The following is a 13,276-nucleotide window of genomic DNA, read 5'->3' as shown; positions in this document are numbered from 1 at the left end:
CTAAAAACACTAAATGTGCAAGAAAGATAGTTTCATAATGCATAATATGTTAAGAAAAGAGATACATACCGAAAAACTTCTAATAAAAAAAGAACAATAAATACTTCACCATTTCTTGAGCACCATGCTTTCCGTTGCGCCAAGAGACAATCCCATCGTAACCGGGCTTTGATACCATGTTAGAAAGTGACTTTGAATACATTAGGTTCAAATAATGAACCCATACATGCACATGAAGTGCGAATAAACCCATTAAAGGGAACAACATAAGCACATAATGTGCTAACACATAAACCCACACAAGGGGCAAAAATATGACTTAAAGTCATAAGTTGAATATTATTGAAAGAAAGGGAGAAGAGGGGAAAAACCCCTTACAATGGAGCAAGAGCTCCTCTAAATCTCTAAGAAATACAAGGGGGAGACCCCTATTTATAACACAAGAGAGGAGCCACAAAGGGGGCTCCCAAAGGATGTTAAAATGTAAAACTGTACATATATGTATATATAATAATATTATATTATTATATATATAAATACATTTTTAATTTCTTTCTTTTCTGTATTTTTTTTCCTTTATTTTTATTTTTTGTCTTTATGTCATCTAGTTTAGTTTGAACTAGAATGACTGTTGCTAGTCAAGTCCTGTCCAGACTTGACTAGCAATAGAGCTGTTGGACTGACACATTCCAACAGCTCTAAATAGAGCTGTTGGACTGTGCCCAACAACTCTATTGGGTCCTCTTTCAGCTGTGTATATAAAGGGGTGCAGCCCCTCTTGTATTTTATTCCAATCATTCTTAAGCAATTGGTTTTTCATATCAATAAAGAATACATTTTTATTTTTATTTTGTTTCCAGTTATACCCTTTTTAAGGGTTATGCTTTAGTGTCATTCTTGACACTTGCCCTTGTTAATCTAAGCTCGTGTTTCGAAGATCCCCATTTCATTTCATGGTATCAGAGCCGCGAAAGTACTAAATCTTGAGGAAAAGCTGCCTCGGTTTCCGTGCCCGTTTGCAAAAGTGTTCGCCACTTGAAGAGAAGTGTTTTATCACTTCATTGGAGAAGATTTCACATCTTGTTGTATTGTTTTTTTTTCTTTCTTTTTCATTTTCCTTCTTGTTTCTCTTCTATCCCTATTCTTTCTCTCCTTGTAATCGATGGATGACAATGATAAAGTCACCATCATGCCTATTAAACTAAGCGATACGAACTATGTAACATGGGCTTCAATCATGAAGCACCATATATGGGGAAAAGGCTTATGGGGGATTGTGGATGGTTCCGATTCAGAACCTAAGCTATCTCTTACTAAAAAGGAGGGAGATAAAGAGGTCCCTCTATCGGAAGAAAAGAAAATCAAGGCTATTGCCTCATACGAGAAGAAATGGAAAGAATGGAGAATATCTCATGCGAAGATAATGTCATGGCTTATCAATAGCGTTGACATTAAAAAATGTTCAAGTCTTGCCAAATTTGATCATGCCGATAAGGCATGGGAATACCTTAAGAATATGTATTCCCTTAAAGATATTGCACACGTGTGCAACCTCCAAGAAAAAGTTCGAATGATGACACAAGGAGACAAAACTATTCGTGAATATTACAATGGGTTGTCCGAACTTTGGGAAGAACTTTCCCTTTTAGAACCAAAGTGGCATTGTGCCGAAGACATCGAGCTTCGTCAGAAACAACTCGATGTTGAACATTTTTACCAATTTATCACTGGATTAAGGCCGGAATTTGAAACCACTAAATCGGCCCTACTTCACCGGGGAAAAATTCCTTCTATTGTGGAAACTATTGAAGAGTTAACAATGGAAGAAAATCGTCTCCGGAAAGGTTCTTTAAAAATTGAAGATGATTCCGTTTTAGCCGTGTCTAGACCAGGGAATCATGTTCGATCATATAGGCCTCCTCACTTTAACCGACAAAATGGTGACTATGATAAGAAGAAAGTTATTTGTCATCACTGTCATGAACCGGGACACTACAGGCCACAATGTCCCAAACTTAAGGAGCTGAGATAAAAAAGAGCTGCAATTGCCGAAGAAAGCTTTTTGTTATAATATTCAAAAAATAGAGTTGGAACTGTGGCATAAGAGACTTGGTCACCCACATATAGCCAAAATCCAACATTTTCCAAATCTAGGGAAATTTTGTAACTCTGAATCATTTGATTGTAAAGATTGTATTCTCGGCAAAATGAAAAGATTACCATTTCAGAATAGAACCTTTTTCTCTTCAAGACCACTTGAATTAATACACTCGGATGTTTGGGGTCCTGCACCAGTAATTTCTAAAGGAGGATTTGTTTACTATGTAATTTTTGTCGATGATTTCTCTCGACATACGTGGATGTACTTTCTCAAACATAAGTCTGAAGTATTTTCATACTTTCAAACTTTTCATAATATGGTTAAAAACAAGTTTCAAAATGATATTACTATTTTTCGCACAGATTCAGGGGGAGAGTTTTTATCCACAGATTTTCAAAATTATCTTAAATTGCATGGCATCACACATCAAAGATCTTGTCCTTATACACCTCAACAAAATGAACTGGCAGAACGAAAACATCGTCATATTATAGAAACCACTAGGACTTTATTAATAGCAAATCAAGTCCCGAAAGACTTTTGGGCAGAAGCTGCCTTAACTGCCACCTATCTCATTAATAGGATGCCATCTTCTTCGTTACAAAATATCACTCCCATTGAAAAACTTATGAATATTTCTCCAGACTACTCTAGACTAAGAATATTTGGGTGCAAATGTTTCATATTTACTGACAAAAATGATAAACTTTCCCCTCGTGCGATTCCCTGTGCCTTTTTAGGATATGCTGAAAACCAGAAAGGTTATAGATGTTTTGACTTCAAAAATAATAAACTATATGTGTCTAGAAATGTTTCCTTTCTTGAAAAAGAGAGCTTCTTTGATTTTAGAAAATTAAAAGACGTCACTGAGTACTCCTTTTTGCTAGATCTAACATCAACATCTGATGAATATGACCTTGACTGTAACTTTGATGATGATCAAAGAATTATTGATCTTAATGTTGAAAATGAAGAAGTTAATAGAGATACTAGTATTCAATATTCCAGGCGACAAGAGTCTAATCCTCCATGTGCACTTGAGAAATATTCTAACATTCCAGCTAGACAATCATCCCGAATCTCGAGGCCTCCAGGAAAGTTTGTATCATACGAGTCTTTCTCACCCATATATAGGGCAGTTATTGCATTAATTCACTCATATGAAGAACCATCCACATATTTTCAAGAAAAAAATGATATCAAATGGATAGAAGCCATGAAAGCTGAATTAGATGCACTTGAAAAGGCTTCTACATGGAATATTCAAGATCTTCCTCCAGGGAAGAAAACTATAGGATGCCGATGGGTTTATAAAATTAAAACCAAGAGTGATGGTACTCTTGAAAGATATAAAGCCCGTTTAGTAGCCAAAGGTTATGCCCAAGAATACGGGATTGATTATGAAGAAACCTTTGCTCTGGTGGCTCGTATGACTACTGTCCGAACCTTAATTGCCTTAGCTTCTATCAAAAAATGGTCTATTTTTCAAATGGATGTCAAAAATGTTTTTTTAAATGGAAAGCTAGTTGAAGAAGTATATATGGAACCCCCTCCTGGTCTAAGTATTCCTAAGGGTAAAGTCCTTCGCTTAGAAAAAGCTCTTTATGGACTTAAACAAGCACCAAAAGCTTGGTATGATAGGTTTAGTCGTGTTATGATTGATATTGGTTTTCAATTCTGTTTAACTGACACTGCTTTGTTTATTAAGAATTCTGATGCAGGGATCATTGTGCTTTTTCTCTATGTGGATGATATGATCATCACCGGAAGCGATAAACAGGAAGTTGAAACAATCAAAACACTTCTTAAATCTCATTTTGAAATGATTGATTTGGGCTTGTTGAGATATTTTTTAGGCATTGAAGTTGCTTATTCTCCTAGAGGATATTTATTATCTCAGACTAAATTTGCTTTTGATATTGTTTTCAGGTCTGGTATTACTGATGATAAGAAAGTTGACACTCCATAAGTTGTTAATGTTAAAATGAAGATTGATGATGGAGAACTTCTTGCAGACCCTACTCCTTACAGACAGCTTGTCGGGGCACTTTCCTATCTATCCATTACCAGATCAGATATAGCACATGCTGTTCATACAGCAAGTCAATTTCAACATGCTCCTACTTCTGTTCATATGGGAGCAGTCATGCGTATTATCAGATACATCAAGTCCTCTCTTTCACGAGGACTTTTCTTATCTTCCTCCTCTTCTCTTGATTTAATTGCATATACTGATGCTGATTGGGGAGGTGATCCCAATAACAGACACTCAACCACTGGCTTTTGTGTCTTTTTAGGGGAATCATTAATCTCGTGGAGGTGTAAAAAGCAGCAGAAGGTATCTCTCTCATCCACCGAAGCTGAATACAGAGCCATGGCAACCACGACCATGGAAGTAGTTTGGCTCCGACGACTGCTTGCTGACATGGGAGTTGAAGCAACAAAGGCTTCACAAATGTGTTGTGACAACAAAAGTGCGATCTACATTGCCAGTAACAGAACATTCCACGAACGCACCAAACACATCGAAATGGATTGTCACTACGTCAGAGAGGAATATCTACACGGGATAATTGATCTGCCATATGTCACTTCAGAATATCAGTTAGCAGACCTCTTTACAAAGCCTCTCGCTGCTCCCCGATTTCACTTTCTCTTAGACAAACTTTCGCTCATTGTACCGTAAGTTTGAGGGGGAGTGTTAAAATGTAAAACTGTACATATATGTATATATAATAATATTATATTATTATATATATAAATACATTTTTAATTTCTTTCTTTTCTGTATTTTTTTTCCTTTATTTTTATTTTTTGTCTTTATGTCATCTAGTTCAGTTTGAACTAGAATGACTGTTGCTAGTCAAGTCCTGTCCAGACTTGACTAGCAATAGAGCTGTTGGACTGACACAGTCTAACAGCTCTTAATAGAGCTGTTGGACTGACACATTCCAACAGCTCTAAATAGAGCTGTTGGACTGTGCCCAACAGCTCTATTGAGTCCTCTTTCAGCTGTGTATATAAAGGGGTGCAGCCCCTCTTGTATTTCACTCCAATGCTTCTTAAGCAATTGGTTTTTCATATCAATAAAGAATACATTTTTATTTTTATTTTGTTTCCAGTTATACCCTTTTTAAGGGTTATGCTTTAGTGTCATTCTTGACACTTGCTCTTGTTAATCAAAGCTCGTGTTTCGAAGATCCCCATTTCATTTCAAAGGAGTCGTTGGGAGCCCCCAACGACTCTTTGGGGAGCCTCCCTAGGTGGCGCAAACCCAAAAAAATAGAAAAATAAAAAGAAAAAATAAAATTAAATTACAAGCATATTCCGAATGGAATATGCGTAAAACTGGAAATGTCTAAAATACCCCTATGCCTATAAATAGAAAAATATATATTTTATATATATATTTAGGATAATACATATGCATATATACAATATATGAATATGTATTATCCTTTATATATATAAAATATATATAATATTACAAAGGTTGAATGATACATTTTAACAATCAGCCATATACCTTTTGTGTACATACTGATGCTAAAAAAAACAATACAGTTTTAAACATGTCAAACTTTAAAAATTGGATATGTAGACATTATTAAATTATGTATCAAATCTTGTAATCTCATATATATTTTATATATATAAGGTGATATATATACATATATTATATATATATATATAATATTTCTTTAATGTTAGCTGTAGGGATAGTTTAGTCGTTTCACCTTTCTTGCGCATATTCACCTTACGAATATGCTTGTAATTTTGTTTTTCTTCTTTTTTCTTTTATTTCTTTTCTTTTTGACCAAGTCAACTACCTTGGAGGGCCCTCTCTCCCTCTCTATATATATATATATTTCTTTAATGTTAGTTGTAGGGGTAGTTTAGTCGTTTCACCTTTCTTGCGCATATTCACCTTACGAATATGCTTGTAATTTTGTTTTTCTTCTATTTTCTTTTATTTCTTTTCTTTTTGACCAAGTCAACTACCTTGGAGGGCCCACTCTTATAGACGTTGGGCCCTTCCAACGGTCACAATTGTGACCGTTAGAGGGGCTCCAACGTCTATAAGTGGAGCCCCTCCAAGGCTCTCTATGGTGTATATAAATAGGGGTTCTCCCCTTGTAATTTGTATGGGCTTTGGGTCAAAGCCAAGTGTTCAATAAAGGCTATATTCATTTGTTAGTGTGCATTTGTGAGATTGGTTGATTTGTGCTTTTGTGCACAAGTGTTCTTGGTGTTCTTATCGTGCATGTATGCACTTATCTTTCATCAAGAATATTTGGTCTTAGATTATAGTATCTTGTTGAAGATACTTTTACCGACATAACTATATATATTTATATATGTATTTCTGTATATAATGTAAGAAAAAATATTACAGACCCTCAATTTATGATCAAAAGTAGAAAAAAGGGTGTGGCAAGAGAGAGAAGGTTGCCAATTCTCAACTAGAGGATTGGGCAAACACCTTGTCATGACATGGAGTGACTTGTGGGAGTGAAGAGGGGCAGAAAAAGATGAAAAAGAAGATGAAGAAACTATATTGAAACCCTAGAAAATGAAAAAAATACTGCATCACACGAAAATAAAAATTATATGATTAGTAAAATCCTTGAAATTTAGATGAAAAATTCCTAAACACTTTTAGAAAATGACACTAAAAAAGCTACTTGGTAGTGGCGGTCATCCTTGTTCAACATATGTTCAATGCTTGAGAAAAAAACAGTACTTCATAAAATATCAGACATTTCTTTATTTTTGAAGCATCTTTACACTGCACATCGAGTGTCTAACACTCGACACACACACCATCTCCAATATGTCCAACAGTCTTAGACACTTCGTAGTTTGAAAATAGCTATGCCAAGTTGTGTCAAGAAGTGTTGTTGTTGGGCATTGGCTGACCACCGTCATGCTGGACCTTGAGGGGTATCTATGTAACACAGATATACATTGACTGTTCTTTCGATTCAAACTAATATTGACAATTTTTTTTCCTGTTCCTGTTTTGGCACACTTAAAGCTACTATGTCTTTTGTGTTGGTGTGTTTATTTTGTTCCGGCAGTAATCTGTATGAACGTCACTCCAAATATTTGCTCTAGGTTGTGCAATCACTTGCAAAATCATACAAACAAATGTTTTTCCATGTTTAAACTATATTCTGATTAATTATTATTTACTTTGTGGCTAATTTCTCATATTAGCAATGTAGCATGGCAATGTTGCTTAGAGTTGTTTCTTTGGTCATGCTTTGAACTTCCTGCAACTATGGAAAGATTGCTCTGGTGTTCAATTCTCTTTTAATATCTTAGCATGTGTTAGTCATTCAAACACAAGCCTGTTGTTTATATTGTTTGCATCTTTTCTGTTAATTCTCAAAATTTTAAGAAAGTTAGGTCCTCTGGCTTGTTGTAGCTGTGTGTTTGTTGTCTGGTACAACTAGGTGACATTTCTTTTCCTGGTTAAGTTTTTAATGCAGGCAAAGACAATATGCCCTTCAGATCCACTTGTATATAATGAGCTTGGGGTAGTTGCTTATCACATGAAAGAGTATGACACTTCTCGCATCCTAAAAAATTTCCATGTTTTTTGCATAATCTGTTACTAAATGTTCAAAATTTTATCGTGCACTACATATTTTGCTTTCTAGCTTCATATTCCTAATGAAAATTCATTTGTTTATGGTTTTCCTTTGCACTGTACTGGGTTTTAGATGATCAATTCTTTTTGCTGCAATTTGAAAGCATTAAAGGGCTAAATCTTTGCTTGGTTTCCTTGTCCTTCTCAATATTGCATCACATTTGGTAGTTTATAATGATGTGTATGACAATAAATATCGGGTTGGGAATAAATGATAGTTTGTTTCCATCTGTCACATAGGTATGGGTGCAGGTACAGGTACAGGTACAGGTACAGAGTGCATGGCATGGTAAATTTCAAAATTATGGGTATAGTGTGTATGCATGTATGTTTGTATGTATGTATGCATGGTGTGCATCTATTGTGGTATCGAAGCACCATAACTTATGGTGGTACACACTTGATTTACAAATATCTAATCTTCAAAAGCAAAAACCAACCTTTGGATCATGTTTACCATGTTCAATTTACTATTTTCATATGTTAAAATTGATTCGAATGTGAGGTTTTATGCTATTTTTAAACCACCCTTTTCTTCATAAATTGTTAAGTGTCACTTTTTCATCATCTCAGAAATCAATCTGGTGTTGTAATGATAAAACCTCATAAGTCATAACCTAGTACATAAATTATGTTAAACACATCTATATGGTCATTTGGAGGTTAGATCCATGCAAACAAGAGTGTGAACCACCATATATATATATATATGGCCCATCTTCAGTTTTTTTTTATATATAAATGGTTGGGGAGCGGGGGATGTGTTGTGGATCATCGTAAAAGAATAGTTCTGTTGAACCAAAAGGGAGATGAGATAAAGGTTTAATACAGCAAAACTAAAGAACAAGATATTTCCTTTATTTTTTTGACAAGAACGTAAACAAGGAGACTAAATAAAAACAAAGGCAACAGATCACGTGACAATCACGAACACAAACGGAAAGTAGTGAAAGAACAGAATGGAGAAAACAGGTTTAACGAAAAGAAACAAAGATTTAATAGGAGAAGAAGAAAGAAGAATTAACAAAAAAGCAGGAGAAGAAAGAGAGTATTGGAAAATAGATTCAATAGAAGAAAAGAAACAAAGATTAGAGGAAGAAGGGATGAAGAAGAAGAAGGTACTTATCGGTAGTGCAGCTAGTGTGGCTTGATGAGGATCTTACTCTTGCCCCACTCTGTACCATATCAGATTTGCATAGTATTTGATATGCTGCAGCCTGCGTGTAGTAGAGAAAGAAGATGAGAATTGAAAGAATATGGGTCAGTCCTTAATGTGAGGTGTCACCCTAATGACATTTAGATTAATAAATACTTCATGTTTTAAAAATATCCTTGTAATATTACGAAAGTACATGTGCAATACATATTTTGTCATCCAAAAGTACCCAACAACTACCAACCTTAGTCTTGACATATATATGTATATGTATATTTCCGATATTCAGTTTTCCTTTTTAATAAAGGTGGTGTTGGGGGGTGGGGGAGAGGGCATGTTGTGGATCATACACCATATGCATGCATGTGTCCAATATATATATATATCCAAGGTGGGGAGCGGGGGGGGGGGGGACCATCTTTGGAATCGGAGATCAGGTTGTGCTGGTCTTAACCTACGGTCGCTGTCCCGGCGACATAAAACTGCTGTGTACTCCCCTCAACCTCCAAGAAGAGCCATCATGCTTTCCCTTGTAGAAGGAGCACCCACATAGAGACTCAAACTTGGAATATGGGGAAAGCTCTCCATCCCAAGCCCGAGTCCAAGTGGGCAACCACTTGGGATCTATACATGTGACCACTGACCAGTTGCAATGCAGTTTATATGCAGGGAAAATGACCCTAATTGTTTACTAACAACAATTATAGTACATGGTATCTGATCTGCTATATACTACACTCTTTTGTTGCTGCTTTCATCTTTATCGATATTTTGCAAGTTGGTTGTGGATCGTATTTCATCCATAAAGCCACTGGATTTACTCAAGCAACATGAGAGTTGTTGAATTTTAATCTGCTAGTTTATTTATTTATTTATTTTCGAAACCATATTTGTTAGTCATTTTATGTACAAATGGCTCTTATTTATTTATTTTCTCCTTTTTTGTTTTTTTCATGAAAGTAACCTTACATTATGTGTTCTCCATGTTTTTCTTAGTGGGAATCGACTCTTAGATCGTCTGATTATGATATATAGGTAGGTTTTTGTAAAGCTTCAAAAATCAACAGCCTACAATGTGCGATACTTTCCCAGGTCATAAAATTGTGTTTTTAGTAAAAAAAACACGATTGAAAAGCCGATCCCCACTATTTTTGACATGCTGAATGCATCTATGAGGTTCGATTGGAACAAAACACCTGCACTATGGAGATCCAGAGGTGTTTGTACCTACAAACATTTGTAATAATACATTACTCCTGAATAGTGTTGCTTTTGTTGTTGTTATTGTTCTTCTATTAGTCTTCTTTTTGTTTCTTTAGAACTTCTTTTTCTTGTTGACTACATCACATGCTTTTCCTTGGATTCATTCTTTGTATGTTCCATATGTACAGGTATCAAAAAGCGGTGCGGTGGTTCGAAAAGACTTTGGCATGTGTTCCTTCTTCTTCATGTGAAATATGGGAACCAACTTTAGTGAACCTCGCACATTCATTAAGGAAGCTTAAGTATGTGTTTCTTATCCCTCAAATATTTTTGGGGTTTATTTGATTATGTTTGACTTATTCTTAGTTAAAACATTGTTACTGGAAGATTTTATGTATCTTCGATTCTTTTTAAGTTTGCTTCCTATAAAGCTGCTGCAGAAGCTAGTAGCTATAACGTTTTGGAAACTGAATTCTCGTTGTCGGTGCATGCCTCCAAGGCCATCAATTTTTTTACAAGAGAATTATATTTTCATTTACGAATACACATTTACAAATGTTCTAATTTTTATTTAACCCTCATTAAGAAAATTAAATGTGTTTAAAATTTCTTCTCATTATAAAAACATATGCACTATCATGTACCCTTGTATAAATTTACCAGTGACTTCTGTATTATTTGCTGCTTACTGGTCATTATAATATTAATACATAATGATTTTTGCTTGGATTTAAGATGCATACTGATTTTGTCTATATATATAAAAATGGGGTAGGCTAAATTCATGAATTTGGTAAAGAATAAGAAAATTATTTTAGGTCCAATGAGTATTATATTGGCATATACTTTATGTTGAAAACAAAAAATTTAGTTAATAAATCTTAGATGTAATGATAGCATCAGATGGTATAACAAGTTCGTCTCTTTTTACTTATCAACTTTGAAAAGTATTGTAATTCACTTCTTAACTGCTTCCTAGTCACTTCTTGCTTTCTGTTTCCTTGGACCTGAAAGCCCTTGTTTCTTGCTTCCACTTCTCTCATTGCTTCTTAATTCTGCTTTTCAGTATATGTGGTTTATGTGCTTTAACTGCCTTACATAGGCAAATGGTTTATATGCATTTGGATCCTACTGTTTTTTGAAGCCTTGGCATTATACATCTTCAATGACGCTTGCATTCTGGCAGCCTTTTCAATTTGTGAGGAAAAAGGTTGTTTGCTATACTGCTTAGTTCCTCCCTTCTCTGCCAATCCAGTGATGAATGAAATTATGTTCTGATATGCTTCAACCAGCTTTGGAGAACTGGAATTTTTGTCATTAAAATGGGTGCCATATTATTAGAGAAAATTGTTGTGAGCGATTTTTTCTTATGTTGCAAATCTGATGGAATCTCGTGTTATACTCTACATCCTGTGTTTATTGTTGCTGTGTGTGTTCATGCATGCACTTAAGAATATTTTCTTTATATCTGGCACGTTCCTCTTGTATATGTCTGCACCAAACTATAAATAAATGCTTGAAAATGTATTTAGCCTGTGACTTTTTATTCATCTCATCTAAAGTCTAGATTGTAAAAGAATCTTCATGTTGCACCATGAAAATATGTGAATAATTGAAACAACTGTAATTTGCATGCTACTAATATCAACCAGGAACAACATTAATAACATCTTTGTAGATTGAAGTGTCATTGGGCAACTGCACTTACAAGTGTCATCTTTGTGCTGCAAGTGTATTTTGTACATTTGTTGAATACTTCTCTTAATTGTTCTCTTGCATGTTTTTTTAGCGATTCTGTACTTTGAGAGTCTGCTAGTTTGGATATGCTATTTGTAAGGGTACATAAACACAAGTTTTCCAAATTGCAATAGTGGGGTGGTTTTTTTTTTCTTTTAATGAGAAAAGGTTTTTCATTAGGCGCTATCCTGAAGCAATTTCATATTATGAGAAGGCACTGTCCCTCTCAAACAGAAGTTTAAGCACTTATGCAGGTCTTGCATACACCTACCACCTCCAGGTATACACGCTTTTCTCACATTATGATCTGTCACTGTCTTTATCATTAGCATGGCTAAAATAGTTGTCTACGCATTTCTTTTAGTCAATTCAGAAATGAAATGGGAAATATTCTTAGTGCTCAGACCTGATGACCTGGACAATGCTTATTAATTTCAGACATGCTTTTACAACTAGTTAAATCATATAGCAACCTGCTTGACACATTTCTAAGCTGAAAGAAAAGTCCCATTGTAGTTCTCAATTATGCCTATGTCTCAATTGCTGCATCACTAATCTCTATTCATACTTTTGCAGCGTGTCTTTAGTTTCTATTTCAGTTTAATGCTCAATTTTCTGTCTGCCCATCGTCTTTCAATTTGGACAGTGATACCATGGCCTTGTATCTGTTTTGCTTCAATTCACACAATCTGAGAAGAATGGTCAGAAAATCCATGTGTGTGTGTGTGAGAGAGAGAGAGAGACGCACACTTGTGGGTGCCTGTGTTTGTATGTGACACACACTTGTGCAGGTGCGTGTGTGTACGGGTGCATGCATGTTGATGTGTGTGTGTGCGCATTTGCATGCTTTGTGGAATACACCAAGCTGCATGTTTTTGTGCATATGATCATATTTGCTATTTTTTTGGCGCACAGATTTAAGAATTCTGCATTTTATTTGGTAGTTAAAGATTTTTTTAGTCCATTTGTTTTGCAAGCAGTTATTTTTCCTAAGCTACTCCACGATGCCAAGTCATTCTTGCTTTTCTTGGAAATTCTTATATTTTGTATGTATACCTAGTAATTGCACATTTTGATGTGGAAGATTTTCATATATATATATATATATATATATATATATATATATATATATATATATAGAGAGAGAGAGAGAGAGAGAGAGAGAGAGAGAGAGAGAGAGAGAGAGAGAGAGAGAGAGAGACCCTACATGGGAGCTCAAGGTGGGTTGTGGCAATGGTTGAGGAATTTGAGTTCGCACTTGGAGAAGTGGGAACTCTAAAAGGGAATTTTGAGTTCAAATTACCATACTAAAAAATGGATCCAAACTAAAGAATCATGTGGGATAGGTAATCAGAGTTCTATTTCCCTCAGATCCTCTTGAATCCAAACGCACCCTTAGGTTCTCTTTATGAAGTTCTGTGAG

General features: G+C 35.2%; 1 protein-coding gene across 3 annotated transcripts in view; it reads left to right on the top strand.

Annotated features, from left to right (window-relative positions):
• The window catches only part of APC6 (anaphase promoting complex 6), a 54,225-nt gene that overhangs the window by 39,313 nt on the left and 1,636 nt on the right, over positions 1-13,276 (top strand). For 2 of the 3 annotated variants that reach the window (XR_016430919.1, XM_090000090.1), the window contains exons 12-13: positions 7,585-7,667; positions 10,305-10,418. Coding sequence is in view for 2 of the 3 variants with exons in the window: in XM_090000090.1 (XP_089856216.1) it covers positions 7,585-7,667; positions 10,305-10,418 (197 nt within the window). In the remaining variant the exon portion in view is untranslated. Of the gene's footprint in view, positions 1-7,584; positions 7,668-10,304; positions 10,419-12,033; positions 12,134-13,276 lie in introns of all 3 variants that reach the window. The other variant, XM_090000089.1, reaches the window with a different exon arrangement.

The sequence above is a fragment of the Nuphar pumila genome, chromosome 3 (assembly GCF_984573655.1).
Source record: "Nuphar pumila chromosome 3, dmNupPumi1.hap1.1, whole genome shotgun sequence".
Taxonomy (NCBI): Eukaryota; Viridiplantae; Streptophyta; class Magnoliopsida; order Nymphaeales; family Nymphaeaceae; genus Nuphar; species Nuphar pumila.
Note: the sequence above shows the minus strand (reverse complement) of the source record. Positions and strands in the feature narration are given on the sequence as shown.